General features: G+C 42.9%; 1 protein-coding gene across 1 annotated transcript; it reads right to left on the reverse strand.

Moving 5' to 3' along the window:
• Positions 1 to 514: 514 nt before the first annotated feature.
• adgra1a (adhesion G protein-coupled receptor A1a) lies at positions 515 to 27994 on the reverse strand. The gene is made up of 7 exons (XM_069168543.1): positions 27903 to 27994; positions 27229 to 27523; positions 12822 to 12949; positions 9685 to 9808; positions 8068 to 8219; positions 6461 to 6556; positions 515 to 6369 (listed from the first exon to the last, which is right to left on the reverse strand). Exons 2-7 carry the CDS (start codon positions 27229 to 27231, stop codon positions 4878 to 4880), a joined length of 1995 nt encoding a protein of 664 aa, XP_069024644.1. The 5' UTR covers positions 27232 to 27523; positions 27903 to 27994; the 3' UTR covers positions 515 to 4877.
• Positions 27995 to 28000: the final 6 nt, after the last annotated feature.

The raw sequence follows: 28000 nt of genomic DNA on the forward strand, positions 1-28000 counted from the left end.
GTTTGCAAGTTTGAACCAATCGCTTTGATGTGTTGTTATCGAACGAGTATAATCCATACACGTGTACTTAACTTGTTGGGGCCAGTGTATACGTCATACCAAATCTTATAACAATCTAATTGACATAAATGTAAATATAATGAATCACTGTCCACATGTATGTTGTGTCATATTCAAGTGTCTGTAATTAGGCTGTAACAAAATTTTCTAAAATGCTGAGGATGAGTCAAAGCACCCCCTTCCCCCCCTCCTCCCACACACACACCCTCCTCTTCTTCCTCCGCCCAACACAACCCCACTGCCCTCGGAAAATATGGTCTTTAAAACATTTTTAAACACGTCATTTCAGCGTATTACCTCTAAAAAATGTGTATCAGCTTGTAAGATATTAATTTTCAGTTTTATGTTCCCCCAGGTTACTAAATTTCTTAAATAAAAACAGAACCACAAAATAAATAAAGAACACGACCCCGGGGTGCTTAATGGCCCGAACAACAGAGAACAATGACTCATGCCGTATAACACAGGAAATGTTTATTTCAAGTGCAGACAACACACAGTGCTCAAATTGGTACTCCCTCCGTCTAACAAGTTGTCCATTTGCTTCTTTACACTGTTGAGAAAAAAATCCACAATAGAAGTGAGAAATAAAACAATGCCACAATGAAATGGTGTCACTTGGTGGCATTTCAACACGAACAAGTGATCACTGCAACCTGCCGGGGAAGACACTTAAAGCTGTCGCAACACGGGGACGCACATCACATGTACATAGTCATCAATGTCGGGCTGGAGGTTGGTGTCGTTTGATGATCACCTACATCAAACTGGGATATGTTGACACATAAGTGAACATCTTTGTTTAATCTACAATATGTAACAGAGTGATATGACCCGGTCCTCTTTGAGTTAACACTATTGTCTGTATGAAGGTCGAAAAGCAGAAAATCAAATGTAAGGATGTGTTTAACTGGGTAAAATTGAAAAGACGTGTGTTTCAAATGTGCTGCTAAATACCATGAGCCAGAGAGGGCTTTCACAGAAGAGGCCAAAAAAAAAATCCAAATCTGGATTGAGAAGTCCGAGCGAACTGAGCCAGGATTAATCTTGACAAAATAACAATTAGTCTCACTAACTTTTTTCCAAAGCTGCATCTTCATGGCATTTCATTTGTCTCTTTTCTGAATGCATGATGGGACTTTTTCAGTAGAGAAAAGAGTTTTCCCAGCAAAATTATATATATAAAGAAATTTAAATATATTATTTGCATTTATATTCTATAAATATAATTTTGTATTCAGTGAATACGTTTGAGTGTGCAGGTAAATTTGCAAGGGTCTGAAAGAGCCCCGAGTAGGAAACTTGGAACTTGACAAGCTAATTTGTGAAGGAAAGCCATGAGATGGTTAAAAGCTCTGGCAACTTGACCTGAAATTAAGATTATTATTATCAATAATAGCGCTGGAATTGAGCTGTTTCATAATACCAACACTATCTCCAAGAGTTGAAATACACACTCATTTCTTATGAAGCTGGAGCCAAAAGGTGCTTCACTTAGCGTAGCTTAGTTTAGCATAAAGACTGAAAGATAGCTAGCTGAGTTCTATCGAAAAATACACCAACACCTGTAACGCTCACCAATAAACACACTTGTGTTGTGTTCCAAACGACATACTTCCCTTAGTGCACTAACAAATTGGTGCAAATTGTTGTTTTGCACGCTGCTGTTCTGCACTGACAGGAAATGACCTCATCATGTGAACACATCAGCCTCCACAATATCTGCAGCTTGAATTATTTTACCCAGAAATCAGTGTGTTTCTGTGTCCTCTGTTTAACACTCAATAAACACACTGATTCTTCTGTCCAGCAGCAGCAGTGGAGAAGAACCACGTTGTGTTCAGGAACAGCTGCAGCTTCTTCACACGCTTTCCTTTAAAAACCCTTTACTTCGGTAGCCCCGCCCCTTCCTCTACGGAGCCAAGATGGCGACCGTTTATGGCGACTTGGTGCTGGTAGTGTTCTGATGTTTCTGTACTGACAGTGTGAACACACTGATGCACTCAGAATAAAGAGAGTTAGTACACAAGTACATCGTTTGAAACAGCATATGTCCCGTTTAAAAGATTTTATTTAGAAACGCTAAACTGGACTAATCACCTCCTGACTCTACCTTCATTTTTGATAGTTATCCAATTGATATCCATCCTCTCATCTGACTCTCAGACAGAAAGAAAATAAATGTATTTCCTGCATAAATTGTAATTTAAACTTCACCCAGTTTTTCAAACTGAGGTGAGCAGGAAAACAAGCTTTGCCAGAACTGGGCTCTTCTGGAAGGGAACAATTAATTTAGTTTCGCTTTATGAACACGAAAATGAACCTAATTTACGTCAGTGCTATTTCTACTTCATGAAACATCTGTCTGGGGTAAACATATGGAAGTTTCTGGACTACGTGACAGGATTGCTGATGATCTTCTAAAACCTGAGTTAAAGTTTGTATGATGCTACAAACTCTGTGATGTTTCACCGAGAATATGTTGTGTGTAATTTCTCATCACAGTGAAAACTGGCACATCATTTTGGCACTATACAAAGTTTGTGCGTTGTAGCACATTGCAGTTTTTTGGAATCATTAACTCACCAAGTGAGGCTCACTACGGAACACAATAGTGCAATATTTGTCAGACAAGTCTATTTGACTCTTTTTGGCAGCATACATAAAGTGTGTCCACAGAAAATCTTCATAGACTTCATAAATTAATCTTTACCAAGTTATTCATAAAATTCTGCGAGGGTGGATCAATAATAATAAACACTTATAGCACAAACACACATCTGTATGTACCTACTCATGCACTGTTGCACACATGAAAAACACACACATGCTCACACTGATTCAGATGTGTTTTCACATGTGTAACCACTCATATTTAAAATTAGAAACATAACCTTCATAAATATAAATCTTTTCAAAATGGATCAATCCAAGTATTTAAAGGTGCAATCAGTGACATCCTACTGCCATTTTTGCATAATACTTCATAATTTGTGAACGGGGGGGGGGGGGGTTGCAGATGTTTATGATGACTCCTTAAACTTCTCATAATGCACATAGTTTCTAGAGAATCTCAGTGATCAGCTCCTGAGTGTTTAAGATCTGTTACGAAGTTGGCAGCAAAAAAAAAAACCTTTCTTAAAAGTCGTTTTTGCTGGTTGTAGTCCTTCCTCCTGTTAACGAGACATTTGGAGGTTTCTATGTCAGAGTGTGCTGACCGATGCACACGCATGCGGTTCGTCATACTACATATCCTTCCTGTCCTCAGCACAGTGAGTGGACACGGCAAAGGCTTTCTACACAATTCTATATTTCCCACGGTGTTTGGATGCCACCAATGGAAAGCATGTCCGAATCAAAACTCCTTCAAAGTCCGGCTGTGACTTGTAATACATATTGTCCACGTCGCAAACATTTTTGCAAGAGGACGTCCACAGAGGGAACGAATGGTCAGGGTGGACTGGAGGAATTCTTACAGAAAGCAAAACCACTTCCTGTTTCAGTATTCATGTGGGCACACAGGAATTTATTTGGTTCTGCTTTTTATAAATTATATATTTAACTGGAAGTAAAGCCGTTGAGTGGGAAACATTGCACAGCACACCAGGACCTGAGCGAGGCCGGGTCCAAATTATATTCAGTCTCACCTACTGACATGTTGCGCTGCTTTTGAACTCTGACTGTTGGACAGTTACTGGTGCATCATGTTGGGGCCTGTGTTGGAGTTTTTCTTTTTATTGGGATATGTTTCAGGATGACCACATTTTGGATAATGCCTAATTATACTTCAGTGTGTTCACTGCCCTTTCATCGTGGGATAAAAAAAATTCTATCGGACACTCCAAACCATTGAAGACATCCACTCTAAACCCAAAAGTACTATGTGGAGCACTGGAAAACTGAATGGAGCTTGCTGCATAATGAGCATGAGAATTTGAGATCTGTTGAGAATACTCATTTTTTCTGATTTTTACTTCCTCTGAATAATAATTACTGTAAACGGTAAAGTATCACCAGCAATTGGCCAAATGCCAGTAGAAGTTGTGTTTTTTAAATCCCAGTTCCTTGCTCAAGGGCAGTAAATAAAGGTCTGAACATGTAGACTTCCGAGTAATCGACAGGCCAGAGACAATACTCTGTCTAACCATGTTGGGTTGGGAACCATTTACGCCAGAATAAATTTGTACAGGCCAAGTTGATTGGCCAGTCAATTGCCCATTTGGTAGAAAGCTCCCTATCAGCTCTATCCTAGATGAAACTTTTGGGTCTGTTCCCATTTGGACCACATCTGTTATTTTTAGAAAACTAATTCTGGCCAACTGAGTCTAGGTAACCCCTTTGGTGGTTATTTTTGGACTCAGGTGAAAGGTTTGAAGCTGTGAAGACATTGACACAGGAGTATTAATTTTACCTGACCCACATGTCTGTGAGCTGGAGCTGAAACAAATTCAAAGTGAACATACAAGGCCCTGACTGGAACCGATGGGGTTCAAACGCAGTACCTTCTCGCTTTAACATAATGAGCCACTGTTACCCGGAAGATCCATACATTACTGATTGCAACTTTAAACATCATGGAGCAGAATATCAATTCAGCATTAATTCAACCTTTCTTGCCATTGAATACTCCTTATAAAAATGTATTTGTAACACACTTACTTTGTCATAAAGGGATCTGAAATATCATTGGGATATGAAAACTCAGTAAAAACTCAGCCTGTGGTTTTCAGGGCAAATCTGAAGGCAAGGGGACCCACTTACAAAGAAATGTGATCACAGGGCTGCTGGAAGGTGTGGCTGCTCCTCGTACAACAACACTATACAGTGGTTTCATTCTTCCAGGGGCCAGTCCGTATGTTTCCTGTCACATCTGAACCACACAGCCCGTCTTCTTGCAGACTCCGGTTTCGGCCGATGGCTCCTCGCCGGCTGACGGTGCCGTGCTGCCGAGGCAGGGTGTTCCTTGGGAAAACTTTCTGCTCTACCTCCACACTGAGATGATCCGTTTCTTTGTCTGCCGTCTTTGCCATGCAGCTGTACGTGTCGGCGTCCTGCTGATATTGCAAGGCGAAGGGATCGGGTTTCTCGCAACAGCTTGCGCTGGACGAGTGGTCGGCCGAGCTGTACATGTGCCACTGGCAGGGGTGGACCCCGTGAGAAGGCAGGAGGAGGCTGTGACAGGAGGTGATGCTGTCGTGCATGTTGTGGGCTCGGGTGGGGCACGGAGTCATTGAGTCCTGCACGCTTTGGCAGGAGGTCTGGCGTTGCAAGCTGTGGCAGGAAGTCAGCTGCTTTTCCAAGTGAGGGCTGGGGCAGGGCAGCTGGAGGTCCGGGTGAGGGCTGTTAGAGACCAACGGCGAGCCTTCCAGGTGGTGTGCAGCATGAGGGCTGTCCAGGTGAGAGCTGTGCACACTCCCATCCATACTGGTGGAGGCCATGTGAGAGCGGTAGTCCTGGAGGCAGGGCCGCGGGCGGTTAAAGGAGCGTGACTTTGTTCTGTCAGTAAGGCAACTCTGTAGGGGAAGCGTTGGACGAGGGAGTTCATCGGGAAGTGACTGTGGCCGCGGCGAGGGCACTGGCTCAATGAGAGTGGAGATGGGGGAAGCACTAACAGGAGTCATCACGGTCACATAGCACGGACCGCTGTGATTGGGTGTTGGGCTCTGGGAAGGTGGCGTCATTTTGTTGGAAGAGCTCTGGATGAGGTGAGGAGAGAGCAGCGGCTGCTTGCCTGAGCACGGGGAGTTCAGGTGGCAGAGCGGCTGATGGAGCTCCTGCCTCCGGCTCTGTCCGTCCCCATGCCCGTCCTCCGTCTTGGACGGACAACAAACCCACCAACGGTGCCACACGTCGTCACGTTTCGCACAGTGCTGAATGAGCAGGAAGAGTCCCAGAGTGACACAAAAAGCCCCATACAGGCAGCTAAATATCATATCCAGGAAATGTCCCAGTGATACGGCCAACGCTCCTAAAGCCCAGGTGGCGAGGAAGAGGAAGAGGGTGAAAGCGGTGGCGCGGAGCTGAGATTTAAATGAGTGCTCATTGGCCAGTATCGATACGCCCGAAGCGAACGGCTGGCAGTCCCCGGCCAGCCCCGAGGATCCCCCAGCGTCACTGTGGCAGTGATGGTTTGACTCACTGGATGACAACTGCTGCTGCTCCTCGCTCAGAACCCGCAGCTCATACTTCCTCTCCGGGTGGCGCTTCAGCTGGATGTACGTGCACAAGAAGTACACTGCCATGACTAACACCAGGAGACTCATCGGGGCGTAGAACCCGCCCAGGCTCGGTTCCCATGCCATCCAGCAGCTGGAAGAGACACACAGAGACATAAACATCAGATTTATTTTTTTTTTACAATGGATTAAACCTTGATTCCTTATAAATAGTGAATACTTACTATAAAGCGTCATCCCTGCTGCCGTAGTTATCCATCCCAAACGCTGCTGTAACTCCAACGATTATGAGAGGGACTCCGTCACTTACAAGATAAAATCTGCAAAAAAAGTAAAGAATCAAGTAGAAATACTGGCATCGAGATTTTGCAGTAGAGTAGAAAACCTGCCATTTTTCTGCCACATAAGTGTTGAATGACATCATCAGTCTGTCGGTCATTTTCTCCACCACATTGGTTAAGACTCAAACACCCCCCACCCCAACCCCCACTCACCTATGTTCTCCACAGGATGAACATGCTTATATGCTGCACTAACATGGTGAACATTATAATTATTTTACCTCCTCCACCTCAGCATGATAATATTGTCAGGATTAACGCTTAGCCATGCTGTCTTTAGCATTTAGTGCCAAATTCAAGAGAAAAAGCGATGCGGAGCTGTGAGCATGGCGTTAGCATGGCTTTATGTTAATAAACGAGAGGCACAAGCTGGGTCTGGACCAACCATCAACCAGCAGTCATCATCCATCAGTGATGTCATCGTTGGTTTGTGAACGTTATGAATCCTCCAGTTCAGATTCTGTCCGTCACCATCTTTGCTAATTCGGAGCGGTTTGGAGCAGGAAGTGACCATATTTGGACGAGCTGGGGGAGGAGCCAGAGGTGGATCTGACCGATCTGATCGGAAACCTGACGATACTACGTCCCGCCCACCGATAGCTGTAACCTGACTGCACCACAGGCCTGTCAATCAAACAGACACGCCCCCAAAAAACAGGTCTTCTTGAATCTTCTTTTCTAATGAATGAGGGATTATTTTCAGATGGACCTCCAGAAAACTAATAAGAAGGAGTGACTTTAGCTAACAACACCGAGAAAACTGATGGACACATTTTATTCACTTTGGATTTGATGAGAGAAGTTGAATGGGAGTCTATGGAGCCGGAGGCTTTTTGGAGCCGACCTCTAGTGGCACTCGCTGGTATTGCAGCTTAAAACACTTCCCAGAAGCTATGTCCACGTTCATGTACAGTCTGTGGTCTTGACTAAGTCAGAACAACTGTCTCTTCTTGTTTCCAGTCAGCATGCTAAGCTAGGCCAAACACAGCTTTGTACATAAATTATATTCAGGAGATTGATATCCATCTTCTTATAGTGCAGTGTGTTCCAAAAACAAAACAAAATTAGAATTGTTCAAATAAATATTAGTTGAAGTAAAGAAACACTTTACAAACATGATGGGCAGTAATGATGTTAATTCTCTAACAAGTCTGTATGAGTTACGATTAGGTAGTTTGTGCTGACAGGGTAATCAATACGGGCAGCATCAAGTAGCCAAGTATTGTTGTCATCTCTCTGCAAGTGCAAGAGCACTCAAGACCGAACTGAATAAGAAACAGTTAGCTCAATACTTCAGCAAAAGAAAGAGGTCAGAGGGCATTAGCATCGCTGCTATAATCATGGCTATCTAACACGTTAACATCTATAAAGCATTCTTGCATCAAGCTGTCATGATGCTCTTGAAAACCAGGACGCTTGTTTCGTTCACACATGGCTGACTAGTCATGCCGTCATCATGTTGAACCCACAAACACCTGGTCACAGCTTACCTGAGGATGGTTGGTTTGGAGCGAGTCTGGGCCGGTCCATTCCTGTCCTGAGCCCGTAGCGGGTCTTTGGACACGTCTTTACAGATGTTCCTGGCAGTGAACGTCAACCACAGCATCGTCGACAAAGAGGCGTAGTGGAGCACGATGCCCACCTAACGCAGAGTTTAGTAAACAGAGATTATCAAAGGGGTCGAAATTAGCATGAGTGTTTCGATAGATAATCTTTTTACAACAAAATGCACCTCATTCTGTTATATTTGCATCATGCCGCTAATTAAATAGTCACAATGTCTACGGACTGAATATATGAACAGGTCCAGAGTTAGAAATGCATCACAATTTGTCCACTGAACCATAAGACATGCTGGACTGCATCGCTGCGTGAAATAACTTTTGCACTAGTGCACCGAACTATACCCATGTTATGATTATATTTAATTCATGATTCACTTTGGCTAGAATACAGCATAACAGTGCACATACAGAGGCCTTGAAGGTAGAAGAAACAGGATCTAAAAATAAACTGCTATATTTTTTTATTTTATTTTTGCTTCAGTGCTGCCATTTGTTTCTGCGCAGCCATAAGGTTCAGTATTTTACACAATATTATCTTTGACCTCCAATGTTCCATATTTCACCAACAAAGATGTAGCTATAGACCATGTTGGTTTGTCTGTCAGTCTTTTGTATTGGTCTAGGATGAAATCGATCTATCGATCTATCGATCTATCTATCTATCTATCTATCTATCTATCTATCTATCTATCTATCTATCTATCTATCTATCTATCTATCTATCTATCTATCTATCTCTATCTCACTGGCATTTCCAGATTAGACCCAATTTTGATTTCATTTTAAGTATTGATAACTTTTAGTATTAATTACAGCTCAAGTATGTCCTCGTGTGTTGTTCTGCTAAATATTGTTCTTAATTTCTTTCATGTTTAATGGTTTTTAGTGTTTTCTAGTATATTTGATTGCTTGTGATGTGCAGTACTTTTGTTGTGCATAAATTTGCTATTTAATATAAATAAATTTGATTGTCAGATAATCTTACTTACTTACAATGTTTCCGTTAAAATGGTTTAAAGCTGCTGTTTTGCACACGTGAATTTTGTTTGTTTGCCTTTTGTTTATGGCACACAGTATTCAATTTTGAGAGTAATTTGTTTAATGATTTGTGTTTTGGATGGTTTATTTTTATTTTTACTATTTTATTATTTCATAATTTTATTCTATTTGACACGGACATGACAGGAGCATTAAATTGTAACATATTTATACACAAGGATGAGATGCACTGTTTAGTGGCTCGATATAAATGAAATGTTCAATGCATGCGTAATAGTGTTTGATGATTTTACAGTATGTGCACATATACAGATCAGATCAGAACTTTGCTAAATTTGGCTGAATTATAAAAGCCAGAAGTGAGGGGGCCAAAAGAAAGAACAGTGTGACTCCCTAAAAAGAGACTCCCATCACCAGACTAAAGCTGCTTCACCTACAAGCACGAAGACTTCCTGTTCTCTCAGGAACACAGTCCAGTGCAAAACACGTCAAAGTGCTGAGAAATATCACCACAGTGGGAGAACAAGAAAAAAAACCACGTACAATCTGACACACGAAAGGTGAGTTGATCTGATTGATGCCTCCGGCAAAAACTCCAAATGTCACTCCTGTGTGAAAGAGGAAGTTGAGGAGTGTGTGCCAGCCATTCCTGCTGATGCGGATCACACTGCAAAATATGAATACATAGAATTACACAGAGAAGCATTACAAAGACGAACAGCTTCTCTTTGGTCAAAACACATTAAACAAGACGAAATGAACACAGCAGTCAGTCTCATCTTTGGCCTTAAGAAGCATTAAAGGGAAAGAGTGTACATTTGTGAGAGTGAGCTACTAGAATGAGCAACATAAATCCTTCAGCTCTGAAATATTTAAGTACAATTGCAAATCACAGAGACAGCCTTAATGTGAATGTAATGACTCGTATAAACACTTTCTACTGGCTATTCTAAATTCTTCACAAAAACCTTAAAAACAAATGTGTAATTAAAATAATTCTGCTGTATATATATATATATATATATATATATATATCCTTATTTCTTATTTTTTTGCACGTTTGTCACACTTAAATGTTTCAGATCATCAAACAAATTTAAATATTAGTCAAAAATAACACAAGTAAACACAAAATGCAGTTTTTAAATGAAGGTTTTTATTATTAAGGGAGAAAAACAATCCAAACCCACATGGCCCTGTGTGAAAAAGTGTTTCCCCCTAAACCTAATAACTGGTTGGGCCACCCTCAGCAGCAACAACTGCAATCAAGCGTTTGTGATAACTTCCAATGAGTCTTTTCCAGCTGTGGAGGAATGTTGGCCCACTCATCTTTACAGAGTTGTTGTAGTAATTCAGACACATTGGAGGGTTTTCCAGCACCAACCTCCTTTTGAAGGTCATGCCACAGCATCTCAATAGGATTCAGGTCAGGACTTTGACGAGGCCACTCCAAAGTCTTCATTTTGTTTTTCTTCATCCATTCAGAGGTGGACTTGCTGGTGTGTTTTGGATCATTGTCCTGCTGCAGAACCCAAGTTGGCCTCAGCTTGAGGTCACGAACAGATGGCCGGACGTTCTCCTTCAGGATGTTTTGGTAGACAGTAGAATTAATGGTTCCATTTATCACAGTAAGTCTTCCAGGTCCTGAAGCAGCAAAACAGCCCCAGACCATCACACTACCACCACCATATTTTACTGTTGGTATGAGGTTCTTCTTCTGAAATGCGGTGTTACTTTTACGCCAGATGTAACGGGACACACACCTTCCAAAAAGTTCAACTTTGGTCTCGTCAGTCCACAGAGTATTTTCCCAAAAGTCTTGGGGATCATCAAGATGTTTTCTGGGAAAAAATGAGACGAGCCTTAATGTTGTTTTTGCTCAGCGGTGGTTTTGGTCTTGGAACTCTGCCATGCAGCCATTTCTGCCGAGTCTCTTTCTTCTGGTGGAGTCATGAACACTGACCTTAACTGAGGCAAGTGAGGCCTGCAGTTCTTTGGATGTTGTCGTGGGGTCTTTTGTGACCTCTCGGATGAGTCGTCACTGTGCTCTTGGGGTAATTTTGGTCGGCCGGACACTCCTGGGAAGGTTCACCACTGTTCCATGTTTTCTCCATTTGTGGATAATGGTTCTCACTGTGGTTCTCTGGAGTCCCAAAGCTTTAGAAATGGCTTTAGAACCTTTTCCAGACTGATAGATCTCAATTACTTTCTTTCTCATTTGTTCCTGAATTTCTTTGGATCTCGGCATGATGTCTATCTTTTGAGGATCTTTTGGTCTACTTCACTTTGTCAGGCAGGTCCTATTGAAGTGATTTCTTGATTGAGAACAGGTGTGGCAGTAATCAGGCCTGGGTGTGGCTCGAGAAATTGAACTCAGGTGTGATAAACTACAGTTAAGTTATGTTTTAACAGGAGGGGGCAAACACTTTTTCACACAGGGCCATGTGGGTTTGGATTGTTTTTCTACCTTAATAATAAAAACCTTCATTTAAAAACTGCATTTTCTGTTTACTTGTGTTATTTTTGACTAATATTTAAATTTGTTTGATGATCTGAAACATTTAAGTGTGACAGACATGCAATAAAATTGGAAATCAGGAAGGGGGCAAACACTTTTTCACACACCTATCATATATAGATAATGCTTGAATATCAATTAACATATATGTTGGTCTTTTTTTTTCTCTCCAGCACAAATTGCTGACTTTCAGACGGGCGGAAAGAGAGTAGTTGCCCCAAATGAAGTATGAAGTGACATCAGCTGTCAAAATAAGAGCTTTAGATACTGTCGTCACAAAATACATCTATGGCCATAAATCAATATATTATACGTTAATTCTGACAACATTTCACACAAATATCTAATAGGACAAAATTATTATTATTCTTTTCTATTGATTGTATAAATCTTCTGTGTTGTCAGTTTTTGAAATTGTGTGAAGCATCTACATTTTAGAAGTTACAGCTTCTTGCCAGCAAGATCAACGACATCGAACAGATATGCATGTAAATTACTACTTGAATGGTTAGTGGGGGCATACAGCCGTCCAGACAACCTGAAAATGGAAAGCCTTTAACGGGTCACACAACGAAGGCAGTATGGGTTGTTTGTGATTTAGCTTGTTGTTTGTTTGCTGTCGACTTCATGGAAATGTTACAGAAGTTTTCAGACGATGAAAGAGAAGGTGGAAGAATTCAACAGCCGTGTTTTTGTTGTGACGATGTGAGGCCTCCGAGATGCAGCATTGGTTGTCGTCAGCTACACTACAAGAGATAAAACCATCAGTTCTCATGCCTGATGCCCCATTTTTGGACTTTCGGATCAGGTTACTATTATAAGAGTATCATGTAGTCTGAACGTAGCATTCAGACCAAAAACGGTACTCCATTGAAGCTATACAAGAGATGATGTTGTAGAGTGAAGGATATATTCAACGGTGAGTGTTCAGTCAGTCATTCCACTCATCGAGAAGTACAAATCCTGTCTGCTTTCATGACTGCACACTTTACCTGATTATAGTAGGTGTGATTGTTGGATTCTATAAGTTGATGAAGCATTTTGAAGCACGCCCAGACCTTTATGGTCACCAGCACCTCTCACAACACGCACATATGGGCATGTGGATATTGTATTGAGATCAAAAAAGCGAATCTATCCAACAATAAACACGTGTTCTTACCTGTGGTGAACAATATAAGTCATGATGGAGACCAGCAGACAGAGCAGCATGACCGCGGTGCAGGCATACACCACTGGATGCAGGTAATCCCCAGGGTATGGAGGGAAGGACAGCACTCTCTTCAGATCCTGCAAAACCACAAGTTTACAATGTTTTGTCCGAGAAAGTAATGTGACAAGACAGGGATTATGCAGCCAAGAGATGAGGAAGAGAGCTGAACTCTTTCTTAGCTCAGATCTTGGGGTTCCATTCACCGCACGACTCCAGGACTGGCTCTTTATTTGTCTCAAGAACATGCCGTTAACTTTCATACACAAATCACATTAATGCCCAACTCATGTCACTTATGGTGCCTACTATGAACATTCGAACAACCGCTAGGAATTCTGGGAAAAAACTTTACTATCCCAACGCTACATTGCCCCCACCAAGGTGGTTAGCTGTCCCTAGCAACCTATATGTCCATAACAAAGTCTCTCAGGTGTTGGGGGAGCCGTCGCTGTAGCTTAGCCGGTTTTGGAGTATCCTCGGCGGGTCTGGGAGGTGGAATGGGGGCCCAAGGCAGATCCTCTGGCTCTGATCCCCTTCCAGATGGGGCCATGGTTCGGCAGGGGGCAAGCCGGTCACAGTGGAGCACCACCACCCAATTTCGTTTGACCTTTGGACATTGTTGGGGGAAGCATTGTCAACACGTGAGGGACCAGTGCGCAGGGCTGCCACCACTGGAGTTGCTGTGTCACGATCCTCAATTCGCTGGCAGTACCGGCACTCTTCTGCTTTGCAGGGGTGTCTTGACCGGGCATCCGCATTAGTGTGAAGGTGACCAGCCCGGTGGCGTATCTCGAGGTTATAGTCCTGTAGTGTCTCCAGCCACCGAGCCAGCTGCCCCTCTGGTTCCTTGAAATGGAGAAGCCAGGTGAGAGAGGCATGGTCTGTGCGCAGGATGAATTTGACCCCATAGAGGTACGGTCGGAAGTGGCGGAGTCCTAGGACGACTGCTAGCAGTTATCGGCGGGTGACGCAGTAGTTTCTCTCCTGTCGGCTGAGGGAGCGGCTGTAATAGGCCACGACCTGCTCACCATGCTCCCCCTCCTGGGACAGCACTGTGCCAAGACCCAAATTGTTGGCATCAGTGTCTACAATGAATGGTCGCTGGGGGTCTGGATAGGCCAGCACGGGGGACTCCACGAGTGCTGACCGAAGTTGTGTGAAGGCAGCGGCGCAGTCCTCACCCCACTTGAATGCTCGACCTTTCTGTGTTAGCTGATGAAGTGGGCTAGCAATGGTGGCAAAGTCCTTTATGAACCGCCAGTAGTAGGAGGCCAGACCCAGAAAGCTCCGCAGCTCCACAATGTTGTGGGGAACAGGCCAGTCTCTCACTGCTGCCACCTTTGCTGGGTCAGTGGACAATCCAGATGCACTGACGACGTGACACAAGAAGGATGTCTCTCGCCGAAACAGGTGAGATTTCTTTGGGTGAAAATGTAAACCGGCCTGGCAGATGGCAAGGAAGACGTCCCTCAGGTTGGTCAAAGCACCCTCAAAGTCCGCAACATGAGCCAGCAGGTCATCCTAGTAGACGACGCAGCGACTCCGAGGAATCTCAGCCAGGACCCTCTCCATGAGGCGCTCAAAGGTGGCTGGGGTATTGCAGAGTCCAAACGGCATCACTTTAAACTGCCACAATCCTTGACCAATACCAATAGAGAATGCAGTTTTTGGCCATGCCTCAGGTGCCAGCTCTACCTGCCAGTAGCCGCTGTGGAGGTCAAGGGAGCTGAACCAGCGGGATACAGAGATGTGGTAGAGGGCATCGTCGATACAGGGTAGTGGGTATGAGTCTTTAAGTGTCACCTGGTTGAGGAGACGGTAGTCTACACAGAAGCGCCAGGTGCCATCTTTCTTTCTGACAAGGACAACTGCGGCGGCCCACGGGCTACTGGAGGGCTCGATGATGCCTGCCTCCACCATTTCTTTGATCTTCTGCTCAGCTGCAGCACGCTTTGCAAACGGTAAGCGGCGAGGGCGGAGGCGAATGGGCCGTGCGTTCCCTGTATCGATGTCGTGCTGTACTAGACTAGTATGTGTGCAGTCCTCATCGTTGGCTGCGAAGATGTCAGTAAACAAGTCCAGTAGCTCCCACAGCTGGTGTCTCTGATCAGCATCAAGACCCTCAGAACTCCTGTGATACAGGTCGTCAACAGCTTGTATGGTTTCATTGGACAGCTGTTGGGGTGGTGAGGTGTGCAAGACCTCCTCGGTCGCTGGTGGTGATGGAGTGGGAGACCCCTGCGCAGGCAACGGTGGTACAGCCGACCCCTGGACTGGTGGCGATGGGGTGGAGGCAAGTCGCAATCCCTCTTCACTGGAGCAGTGGAGTGCTATGGTTGTTGAACCCAGGTAGAGCACAGCTTTGGATACATCCACTATAGCCTCCCACTTGGCCAGCAGATCCAGTCCAATGATGCATGGGTCTTGTATGTCGGCTAACCAGAACTGGTGCATGAGCTTGTGATTAGCAACAGTCACTTGCAGCGTTCCTTTTCCCCTCATTGTGGCACAGTCTCCTGTGACTGTGGTTATACGACGCTTAGTGGGCCTCCAGCCTCGTGGTCGTGAGCCATCCATACCAGGTAGGGTGCCAGGACGGATCAGGGAAATGGTGGATCCGGTCCCCACCAGGGCTCTGCATGGAGTGTCACTAAGGTTGCAGTCCATATATAGCCCTTATTTCTGGCCTAGATGGCCAAGCTGTAATCGTGGGTTAATGAGGGAGGAAGAGTTGATTGCGGGTGGCAGTTCTCCCATTGTTCCACGCCACACTGGTTTGACAGCAGCTGGGGTCGGTGCTGGGCAGTAGCGTGCACATCGGTAAATCCTTCCCTGGGGTGCAAGGGTGTCCTTCTGGTTCCACGTCGTGGTCATTGTGGGGATGCATAAGTGACTTGACGGGTCACATCTTCATCATCACTCCCCTCACAGTCCACCTGACGTGCTTGAAGCCTTGTGCTGGAGGGGTAGTCTCTAGTCAGCACATGTTCAACCCGCTCCGCTTCAGTTAGGGCTGCTGTCAGTGTTCCTGGTGCATAGAGATGGATGTGTTCCCGTAGCCACTCCGGCTGGAGCCCCCGGACGAAGGCTTGGAGGGCTCTTCCTGGCTTGGGGTGTCGAAGTTTGGGTATCCGTGTGGTGCATAAAGGTAAAGATCTGCAGCATAAGCACCCAGACTCTCGCTGTCTCTCCTTTGGCGGTTGACCAGCTTGTCTTGGGCATCATCAGCATAAGCACGGCACACAAAGCGGTGTTGTATCGCTCTTTCAATGGCCAGCCAGCTGAGTCGTTCATCTGGGTGGAGGTCTGTAAGAATCTGTAGAGCTTTGCCTTCCAAGGCCAGAGCAACTTGGACCACTGTCTCCTCTGTGGACCACGTATTAAACTGGGAAGCCAGCCGCACCTTGATGAAATACGTCTCTGGTAGCTCTTCCCCGTTGTAGCGTGGCAGCTTCATTGCACTCCTCCGGGGGGACCGCGGGTGCCACCTGTGGCACTAAAAGGGCAGTGTGCAAGGGAGCATTGTCTCTTACTGATGACATCGTTGGGGTAGTCACCATGCTCCTAGATGTCTCAGCCAGCCGTGGTAGCCTTGGTGCATAGGTAGAGCATCCACCCTCAGCCACGACTCTCCCAGGTCAGCTGTGACTTTCTCTGCCTTGAGGCCACAATTCACTGCGGCCACACCCCTTCCAAGGCACTTGCATGTAATAAATTCCTCTAGCTCTCCTACAGTGACTGTCATCTCAATATTCCACTTCTGACACCGATGTGACTAGTCAGGGATTATGCAACCGAGAGACGAGGCAGAGATGAATTCTTTCTGAGCTCAGGTCCTGGGTTCTGTACACCACACTAATTCAGAACATGCCGTTAATTTTCACCCTCAAACTCATGAATCACAGGTTAATCACATTAATGCCCAACGCATGTCACTTATGGTGCCTACTATGAACATTCGAACAACTGCTAGGCATTCTGGGAAAAACCGTTACTATCCCGGCTACGGTATGAAGAAAAATATCCCTCCCCTTTTTTTCATGACATGAGAGAGAAGCTGCATGAAAAGTTACATTTGAAAATGAATGAAGAAATGTTTTACATTTTTCGTCAAGGAAAAGATAGTAAAAAGGTAAATCACTGCACAAAAAAACGAATTACTGATTTACGGCAAAATCAAGTTCTGGAACCTGCAGGTATCCCTGCAAAGGAGGAAAAGCACGAGAGACACGTATCTTTACAATGGTTCTGCACCATCAAGTATCAGAGTAAGTCATGCCGGTGAGTCAGCCCCAACAACACCAGGACACTGGAATGAGCTCACCTAAAAGGAATGCAGTAGTCAATGTTATCTAATACACCTGAGCTTTTCTTTCTATAACAAGTCAAAATGTCAGTTTTCTCCGCCTTCCAGAATATTTCATGTTCAAAAGCTGATTTAATGCTGCTGTTAACAAGAAGAGTCTGGTGTGCAGTAATGCTCCGTCGCTGTCAGTACATTATTGGATTACATTCATCGACACGCCACCGAGAACTGCAGCAAGAAAACAGCTAAGATGAATGGTGAAAACCTGCAGGCAGCTTGCCGACATTATTGTTTCATTACGAATGGTGAGGATGAGAATAAAACAATAAATTCCTCATCTGTCCTGAATGGAATAATGACCCATGAGCGGCACCGAATGTTGGCCACATGTTAACCACGGTTACAGTTTATTGTCGTTGTGGGTCTGATCATAGTGGTAGATGTGGGACTGCCTTAATTTGCAGACTTGAATGGTCACACAATTACTTTGTTTTGGGAAACAAGTGAACAATTTAACCAACAAACAGTAATTAGAAATCAGAAATCTGATTTACATTGAAAAACGTTATTTCAATCAATCGTGATCGACAGCTGTAACCATGACAACTGTGCACAAAGGGGGCAATAGCCCTGCCCTAAAAATACACAGAATACATAAAGATTAACACTAAAATGTCCTTAGTTTTGGTTTTTTACAACAAAGCTCAAATGACTCAGATTTAACCAAATCTAATAGATATTTTTGAAAATGTCCAACAATAGACTGAATCAAAGGCCGTGTTTATTTTTATTTTTTTTAAATAATTTGGATCCAAAAGAACAACTATCTTTGTTTACAGAAAAAAAACAATTGGTGAGGTAATCCTGTGCTGGTCTGAGCCAATCATACTCAGTCTAAGATGTGCATATTTAAGTTCAGCATTCTGATAAATACTTGCTGATTAATATGTTGCATCTCTTTAGTTTATTCTGTTTACAAACAGAAATGTTATAGGAGGAGGAAACGATTTCTTTATGGAACAATAGTTTGTTCCATTCCCTCGGTTTCGGCTGTTGTGTGGGTTGCCAGATTCGGCCAGTGAGCACATGATTCGGTGCGTTCAGGCATGATGGGAGCAAACATGGAAATCTCCAACAACAATGCTGCATTCATGTAAAGTAGGAGTTTCTATTTCCAGGGAACAATTCCCAGTTTGTAAGAAGCATTCATGACATCTGACATTTCTGATATATCTTACAATTTGGAAATACATGAAATCAAACAAACACAGACCAACTTTGTAAATATGCAACCATCTTGAGTTGCCCAATTACTTCATATACAATATGAAAGCGGTTCAAGATTCCTGTGTGGCTGTTTACAATTATTATTATTTTTTTAAATAGTTCCAGAAAACTCATCAATTGTTTTTCTATGATTGTTTCTGATTGGTAAGCTTTGGTAGGTGTATTTTTGAACTGACTGTTTTTCCCAGTTATCATGGTTATTCTAAGCTAGGCACACCATCCTGTGACATGATACCAATCTAAAAAAAAAAACAATAAAAAAAAAACGACCTCCATCCAACTCTCCTGACACCTAAAATGCTGTTAGAACCGTAAGAATGCTTGTTATAGAAAATGAAAAGGTTTGTTGTGTGCACACAGCCAGCGCTGCTGCCAACAATGCGGCCATGAACCATCAGCATTCATAACATCCAGCCTCACTCATCGTAGTCCGAGTGACTATGTGAAGCCTGGAGACTTGCTGTCAGAGGCTGGAATGTGCTGCATGTTTCCAAAGCCCTGCGCAATTACTCAAGCCCCCTCCAGTATGTATTCAGAGTGCATTAATGAAATCTCATGGAAGCACACACTGAGTTTATTGTAACATTTATCACAGGTAAAGCAAACCTTCATCGGTTTTCTGAGATGAAAGCAGGTGAAGCCATTGTTTTACTCTGTACTGTAGTTGTAGTGTTGCCTCACTGCACTGACATCATTGTCTTAAAATAACTCACATCATTAAACATGTACAACACGGTACTAGTGTCTCCTGAAATATGAAATCAAATTAACACAAGGAACATTATCAGACACAGGAAGCAGAGTTTAGGCTGGTGTTCAAACAGTGAGTCCAGCTGCTCTTTTGTCCCAGCAGGACACAGGGTGGACTAAAGTACTGTCTACTGGTCTGACTGGGTGACTGGAGCCCCTTCAACTGGCCATTACAAAAACCTGCCGATCCCCAATCATTGCGCTAAAATAGTAGGACTGCAGTAAATGATTATTCTCATTATTGATTAATCTGCTGTTTGTTTTATCTGATTATTGATTAATTGTGAAAAAAAAAAGACCAATGCAAAAAAAAGACCAACGTAAAAACAGTCCAACAATAATTCCTAAGGGATGATATAGAAGGATTGTACTGCATTGACCACTCATTACACATTTAAGAATTTACTGGTGCAAAAACGATAGACTGGTCTACAAAGATGTGGAAAAAAGGAACAAGATCAGAAGAGTCATCCTTCAGTTTCTTCTGTTTATATTTCTGTCATCCCCAAAAAGTTCACCTCCAAACTCCACCAGCAAGGTCTCAGCTCGCCACTGCGCAACTGGATCCTGAACTTCCTGTCAGAGCGTCCTCAGGTGAGACTCCAGGTATCAGCACAACAAAAGGATGAGTCCCATCACACAACTGCACCTGCACTTGCCCCGAACACAATCATCAGGTTCGCAGATGACGCAACTGTGATTGGGCTGATCGTAACTTCCGGCTCTGAAAAATGAGGCCAATGCAGATGTGTCTTAAACTGAAATACCAGCGAGTGCCACTAGAGGTCGGCTCCAAAAAGCCTCCGGCTCCATAGACTCCCATTCAACTTCTCTCATCAAATCCAAAGTGAATAAAATGTGTCCATCAGTTATCTCGGTGTTGTTAGCTAAAGTCACTCCTTCTTATTAGTTTTCTGGAGGTCCATCTGAAAATAATCCCTCATTCATTAGAAAAGAAGATTCAAGAAGACCTGTTTTTGGGGGCGTGTCTGTTTGATTGACAGGCCTGTGGTGCAGTCAGGTTACAGCTATCGGTGGGCGGGACGTAGCATCGTCAGGTTTCACTTATTGCACTTATTGCTCTGGTTTTGTTGCTGCATTGGAAATAGAAACTGGTGCACCTTTTACTACAGTTGGACACAGCTTATACTGGTGTTTTTGTTTTTATAGCACCAAATAAGGAGGCTGCAAATTTGATCTTGTTGTACTTGTGCAATGACAATGGAAAATATAATATTCACCAACAAATGCGTGAGTGCATGATCATACAGGCCAAAATGTTTGACCCCTCCAGAGAAAGGATTCAGTGGCCCTGTCCTGCTATGGGAAGAAATCTGCTTGTGCCAATGGTTTTAAGAGCATGGAAAATGATGTCAATTATATGCAATCGCCATGGCAATCACAAGATCTCAACCATACTAAACATCTATGGGAGCTTTGGACCGCACCACTAATGGGCACCAGAGCACCATCTAGTGAGCCTTAGAGGCAGTGATGCTGTCTAATGCAAGTTATTTTTATATCTAAATCTGCACAAGAATTTACACAAGTGAAAAATGTCAAATTAAAACTGCATAATTTCAATGACTGGGTTTCGGGCAGAACCGAAGGTCATCACAACTCAGTCAAAAGCCATTAGCTTTAAAGCTAGCTTGATGGTTGTTACTTGTGTAGCTCATAGCAAGAAACCTTTTAGGATGTGCTTCAGAAGACACGGCTCTGTCCACTGAGCTGAGAAAACAATCAGCGACAGCAGCCTGAAGCTTCAGCTCACACAAGTTGACCTTGCTTCATTGCAAAGACACGCTGCCAGTCGATGTGCTTCTCATAAAAGTCAATCAAAATGCTGCTTCCTTTGTTACCACGTTTGTATTTATGTGAGTCAGGGTCTTTTATTATGACGAAATGCCACAAAATCAAAGGCAAGGAACAAACTTAAAGCATTTTTGAACGTTACCGTGTGTCTCAGACTCTCACCATCACGCAGCGACTTGCTCTCATTATTTCCAAAAGAGTAAGGAGAAGATTTTGGTCGTGAAAGCTGACAGTGGAATAACACTTTTTTTTTTTGTCATTTATGGGAAGTTTTTCTGTTACATATTAAGCTTGATATCAAAATCTAATCGCGTGTAACTTTCTCACAGCGTACAATAACTAAAATATGTTTTTGTCATTTTTGAAATTATATATAGACGTAATAAAAGTGTGATATAATTACTTTAACAGCACCTCTCTAAATGTTATGTTGGGTAAAACATTGTATTGCAGTGCTATTTTCACTCACGTCTGCGTCGCCAGAGAAAACCAGGCCGAGTTTGTGTCCCTTGGTAAAACAATTAAGTGATTAACCAATCAGACGAGGCTACAGCCATGTCATGCCAAACTGCTATAAATGAGGACCTTGCCTTAAGCTGCACTACCAGCGAGTGCCACTAGAGGTCGGCTCCAAAAAGCCTCCGGCTCCATAGACTCCCATTCAACTTCTCTCATCAAATCCAAAGTGAATAAAATGTGTCCATCAGTTATCTCGGTGTTGTTAGCTAAAGTCACTCCTTCTTATTAGTTTTCTGGAGGTCTATCTGAAAATAATCCTTCATTCATTAGAAAAGAAGATTCAAGAAGACCTGTTTTTGGGGGCGTGTCTGTTTGATTGACAGGCCTGTGGTGCAGTCAGGTTACAGCTATCGGTGGGCGGGACGTAGTATCGTCAGGTTTCACTTATTGCACTTATTGCTCTGATTTTGTTGCTGCATTGGAAATAGAAACTGGTGCACCTTTTACTACAGTTGGACACAGCTTATACTGGTGTTTTTGTTTTTATAGCACCAAATAAGGAGGCTGCAAATTTGATCTTGTTGTACTTGTGCAATGACAATGGAAAATATAATATTCACCATTCAATCAGATCAGTCAGATCCACCGCTGGCTCAGAACTAGAGCTGCACACTGAGAGGAAAAAAGGGATTCGGACTTTCAGTATGGAACATTATGTCCGCACGGACTGGCTAGCTGTCAGCGCTAAACTTCAGCGCCTGTTTGGCTGAGAAGGGTTCATGCTGACTTGGCAGAGTGGATCTCTGCAGGATGTATTGACTTGGCCAACCTGTCGATGAGAGGTACGGCTGATCAAAAAGTCTCAGAGATTGCTCCGTGAAATTAAAACTTTTTAAGAAGCAGGAAGCATTAACACAAAGCAGCACAATGGGCACGTGAAAAATAAGCGTGATTGTCTGATGAGGCTCATAGTTGCAGCCTCGTACCTTCATACTCACATTAGCTGTAAAAGAAGCAACATATTGGATTCTATTCAGATTGCGTTAGAGGTCTCGTCTCATTTGCCCACACCGCACCACTGATGCTCCGATTGACATTTAAAAAAGTCACATTCGGTGTGTTTGGAAGATTGTAAATCAACAGATGGATACATGTTATGAAATAAGAATCAGTGCGCTTGCATTAATATTACTTGCCAAGATCAGATGATGATCTGTGGAGGCAGGAATGTGGAGGAGTCTTGGAGAAAGTGACTCATATACAGTAAGTGATGTGCATGTCCTGGACAGGTCGAGCCTTCCCTCGGTGTTAAGAGGCAAAACGTGCCTTCAGACAACAGTTCGGCCTTCTCCTTCCTTTCACTGGGACACACTCCTCCATGTGCATAATTCGAGCTGAAGATTCCTGTGGAGGCAAAAAATCACGAGCTAACTCGGCTCCGTCTTCACGACAGCGTCAACTCGCTTTTCCTTTGTGTTCCAAGGCCGAGTATTTTAGCGACATTGTCATGTCTTCCTCCTCTCATCTCCCTCTCTTCAGGACAGCATGCTCTCTCATCACGCTCCACTGAACAACCCATCTATTAGACAGAGCATGACTGATTAAATCCTTTGCAGATCCCATAAAATGAAAAAAAAAAAACACAGGCGTGCACACGCAGAGAGCAAAGATCTGTGAGCAACACTCCACTTGTCCCAGATGACCAACCATGCGCTGGGTCACAACATACGATCCTCTAATTAGGCTTCTTTTGTTTGATGCCTGTGTTCTTGTTTTGGGGATTCCAAACACAAAATCATATTTATGATAAGGATATGTCGTTGGTCAAAAGCAAACACATTCATCGCTTTGAGGATTTTTCATCCATAAAGATGAAAAATGTTTCCGTGTCTCTGGGTTTTTCTCCCGACTGCTTATTATTTCTGAGAACTATGAGCTAAATCCATTTGTGAGGATTATTGATCCTGAGCGTATCCAACACATTTCACCAGAATCAGGGATGTCGATCAAGACGTTTCCAAATTGATGCTGTAAAGTTGAATTCATTTTGTAAGCAGCTGTCAAAAACACAGTTATGGCTCAATTTCCCGACGAGAGGTCTTCATATGAAGATATACAAGAATACAATTTTACAAATTTGACAGCAAATTTCTCACATTGCAATTAAAAATAAAGTAGGTAAGTAGAAATATATGAAGTGAGAAATGGTCTCTTACAGTTTTGGTGGTTTTAGTTACAGAATTTTTCTCCTGAAGCCTCTTTATTAAAGTTTTGATTGTAAATCAGACCTTTTTGGTTGTGAGTCAAACATTTTACTTGCAAGTTGAATTGAACATAATGGGCAGAGTCTATGCTGATGGATGAGACAAGAGTTTCTATTGGTGGGTTTGAATTAGATCCACAGTGCAGATGTACACACAATTTTCTTGCTCCCCTTGCAAACACTGGACAGGAGAGGTCTGTGTTAGTTGACATTATTTTGGTCTTTTAGACTGAAATGCGAAACATTTTAATTTATCTTGTATGTTGTCAGTGTCAGAGAGTCTGTCTCTTTTTTAAAGAATGACATAGATGGCTGCCATGTTGACATGAAGCAGCTCCGTCGGTCAGATAACCTCACACACACTTTGTCAGAGACATGAGTCATAAGGCTAGCTACTCATGTGTAACAAAGATAATTATTAATAATTTGCTCGTAACCAAACCTGTGCACAACACCCTCGAGGGGTACATTTGGATGAGCAACCAGGCAGAGGGGATGTCTGTCCACATCCTCAGGTAGGGCAGCACTGAGGCTTTGATTTACTGCAGTGTGTGAACGCAAGCATCCAAAATGTATTTACTGACAAAACATGTTGCTCATTCACCAAACCTAATGTCTGCATCATTCAAAAATAACATTTATAATCTTCAAATATGTCAAATTAGACAGTTATAAGAGCTGTTGTTTTCTAATTAATAACAAAATATCTGCCAACTGCACTTCTAGTAGTGTTTAAATCCTCTTTAAATGTATTCTTTCACCAAAAGAATAATTTACCATCAACGGAAACAGTTTTCAGCCTTAATATATGAAAGTCAAATGTTTCGTTGCGTGATTTTTTTTAATTGTTTCCAAAAAGAAATGTTATGTTGTGTTTACAGAACCATGACTGCATGTAAAATCAGTGAATGCCCCTTTTTTTAAAAGCAACACCCATAAACACCATGTACATGTATAATAAACACCATTTACATGTTTATGGTGTTCATGAGGCGTTTTACAAAACAGAAAAAATGTGCTCATTCAAATTCCCAGAAACTACTGCTAACATTAAATAATGAATAACTAATGCACATGAGCTCTGGGCCCATGACCGCATCAATTTGGGAGGCCAAAGATTTTCTTTAGGCCCCTATTTATTCCTGTCATACATAAATATTGTGTTATTTCCTCAGACACCCTGAAAAGCCACGGGCACTATTAAGGCAGCCATTCTGATAAAATCCTCTGAAAACAAAATTTCAAAAATATTCTTCGTATTAATATTAGTAGTAGTGGTATTTGCTATTTTTCTATGACAGTAAACTTGTAAAAATTTTGACTGCCAGTGATCTGAATATGTCAACTTGGGCTTCAGGGAATTTCAGTATTTCAGTATCTTCTCACATTTTATACACTGAACTGTCAATTTATTATAAACAAAAATACCTGTCAGACATATTGACTATGAAAACACTGCCAATGTGGAATAATACAACCTGCCTGTTGTTGTTAGGTGAGTTATAAAAACAAAAAAAAACTCATCATAGCTGATACTCTATTTCAGGGGTGCAAATTTTCCAACAAATGTGTGAATAATTATGTGGGCAGTAATAGAGCTGATGAAACCTGAGGTTCCTCAGAGTCACTTTGTCTTGTTGTTAATCCATCTTTTATTGGGTTTATTCAGCCGCGCTTGAAGAACTCTGTTTCTATCATCGCAGCTTTGCATGAAGTTACCGCTGACTGAGCGGATCAATGCCAACAGTTTCAGTTAATATCCACAGAGACAGAGTCAGTGAGCAGAGCTGCTGCAGGTTATTTTCTCTTTCTGGGACACCTTGCATTACACTGAACAGTATCACCAAGCACTGCTGCAGTGATATCAGAGTCCGGTGCATGGCCGGATTCACTTCCTGTGAAGGCTCAGGGCAACATTTTATTGTTGACCCCCCTGATGACCTCCAATGTACAAGACAGTTTCATTGTTTCCTCGGACCAATGAAAAAAATAGAACTCCAGAGTTGAAATGATTGGCTGATTTCTCAATCAGTTTACTGACAGAAAATGAATTGACAATTGGTAACTGAAAAATGTAATTAATTGAACGTTATTTTTTAACAAAAAATTCTCTGGTAGCAATTTTTCAAGTTTTCTCTACTAATCTATCCTGTCAAAGTCAACAAGTTTGGGTTTTTGGATGTAAAGATAACAAGTTAATATGCTGTATTTCACTGTTTCTGACATTTTACATTCAGAGGAATTATCAAAGAAAATAACTGTAAATCATCTTGGTAATGAAATCCTTCAATCCAGCTTTAGGTTTACTGTATTTTAATTACTTTAATTACATGTGGAAAAAGGGCAGAAGATTTCCAACAAATGAGCCCACGATGGAAACCAAAACGTTTTAGGTCAAGACAAGACTGTTTGCCTCAACATAAATCAGGCCACATGAAGATGATGGATGATGAAGAAGCTATCACAGCTGAGGTTGTAACTGAATGTTATTAGTGATTAATCAAATCATGCAGAGGTTATTGCTTCTCTTGGAGGTTTGAGCCTCACTTTACAGACTGATGTATTGGAAGACTGAGCTCAAATTCTTGCGCTGAAAGTGGAACGTTTCTCTAAACTCACCTAAAGATTTGGGCTTCGTTCAGGGAAATCGGATTTGTTTCTTAAATCGGATCTTGTTGTTTGCAAAATGGGCGGATGGGATTAGGTGTCTCCAGACATCACCAAACTCTCTGCATGGGTTGCTATGGGGATGACCTACGCAGCTTTCCAACGCGGAAGCAAAGTGCCGGCAGATAATTTCAGTGTCTGTCGTTCTCATTGTCCTCCATAGCGCCAAAATATCCACTCTCTGATGGCTCTGCTGGAGTTAGCATACAATATGCTCACTCTGTCATCATTGTGTGTTTTGTTGTGGGTAGCACAACAAAATCTGATCTGAGAGCATCTGAACCGAGACGCATCTGTAGAAATATAGAAAGAACACCTCCAAATGTGGTTTGGAGCCCATTAGCCAAGAGAGCATTTCATGTGTTGTTGTTTCTTCTTGTTTTTTTTCTTTCCACACTTTCAAAAATCAATCTGGACACGACAAAAAAAACTGATTTGGACTGTCAGTCTGAACCAGGCTTTAGTTTAAGGTGCACCTGTTGCATATTTATGACATCACAACTTGTCTGGAGCCAGTCCTGGTCCAACAGGCAGCTTACACTAGTGTGATGTGGAAACTTGAAGCCTGCATTACACAAACACTGAGAATGGGCTTCCAGTGATGTGAGAGACCGTTTTTATCCAAAAGTAAAAACTATTTGCACAATCTGGAGTTTTCAGTCAGGGTGCAGGTGAGGATGAAATTTTAGAAATTTGTATCCAAATCAGACACAAATGATGGCAATAATTCAAAGCAAACTGTTTACAAACATTTGAAAATGTGTGGTGGTGATTTTTCACTGTAATCTGAAATAAAATGCATAACTCACCATTAGCCTTGGTGGAGTAGCACTTCAGTGGTGAAGCTCAGGTCTCTCCTGCAGGCTCGCCCTCCCTCCCTCCCCTACCCTGCTCCCTCCGGGTCCATGTAGAGCATCAGTGTCTCAGCCGGGATTCAGAATCAGGTTGATGTTCCGTGTCCTGCAGTTCAGGTTCAGCAGAGATGATCAGATCACAGCAGCGTCTCCAGCAGGCCGGCGCTCTGCGTCCAGCTCGGCGGCTCCGGGAGCAGCGCTGACGGGCAGCCTCGGCCTCCCGCTCCCTGACTCCATCCGCACAGCACAGCTGATCAGGAAAAAGCACAGTCATCTCCCGTTTACATCTCCTCCCAGGTCTAACTGACACATGAGTGTGGGCGGTGATCGCATTCAGGGTGAATCGGGGTTGCTTAAAATAATGATGTAGCCTGGTGACGACAGAGTGGAGATGACACGATCAGGCTAATTTATATAGAAGTAGGATTTAAAAACGTGGCGACTGAACGGGTTTGACTGCGTGCGTGCGCGCGCTCAGAGAATTTGGACACTTAGACAACTATTCAATTATTTCTCCAAATATGTCCATCATGCAGAGCCTCTCAGGCATCAAATGACATGCAGATATTACAGGTAAATAAATAAGTGATATTTTAATTTAAAAAAAAACAAGAAGAAGCGTGGTTTACCTCCGGTCGTGTCGTCTCCTCTCAGCTGAGCGCGATCCGGACCCTCCTCGATCCAGGTCGGTGGAGATAGTAGCTCCGCTCCATTTGCCCTTAACGAT

Source organism: Embiotoca jacksoni, unplaced genomic scaffold (assembly GCF_022577435.1).
Source record: "Embiotoca jacksoni isolate LCO1_2020_lvr unplaced genomic scaffold, fEmbJac1.0.p SCAF_40, whole genome shotgun sequence".
Taxonomy (NCBI): Eukaryota; Metazoa; Chordata; class Actinopteri; family Embiotocidae; genus Embiotoca; species Embiotoca jacksoni.

Coding starts and splice junctions, on each gene's coding strand:
- adgra1a (XM_069168543.1), bottom strand. Junction 9,809..12,821: donor ACTTATATTGTTCACCACAG/GTAAGAACACGT, acceptor CATATTTTGCAG/TGTGATCCGCATCAGCAGGA. Junction 6,557..8,067: donor TCCAAACCAACCATCCTCAG/GTAAGCTGTGAC, acceptor CTTTTTTTGCAG/ATTTTATCTTGTAAGTGACG.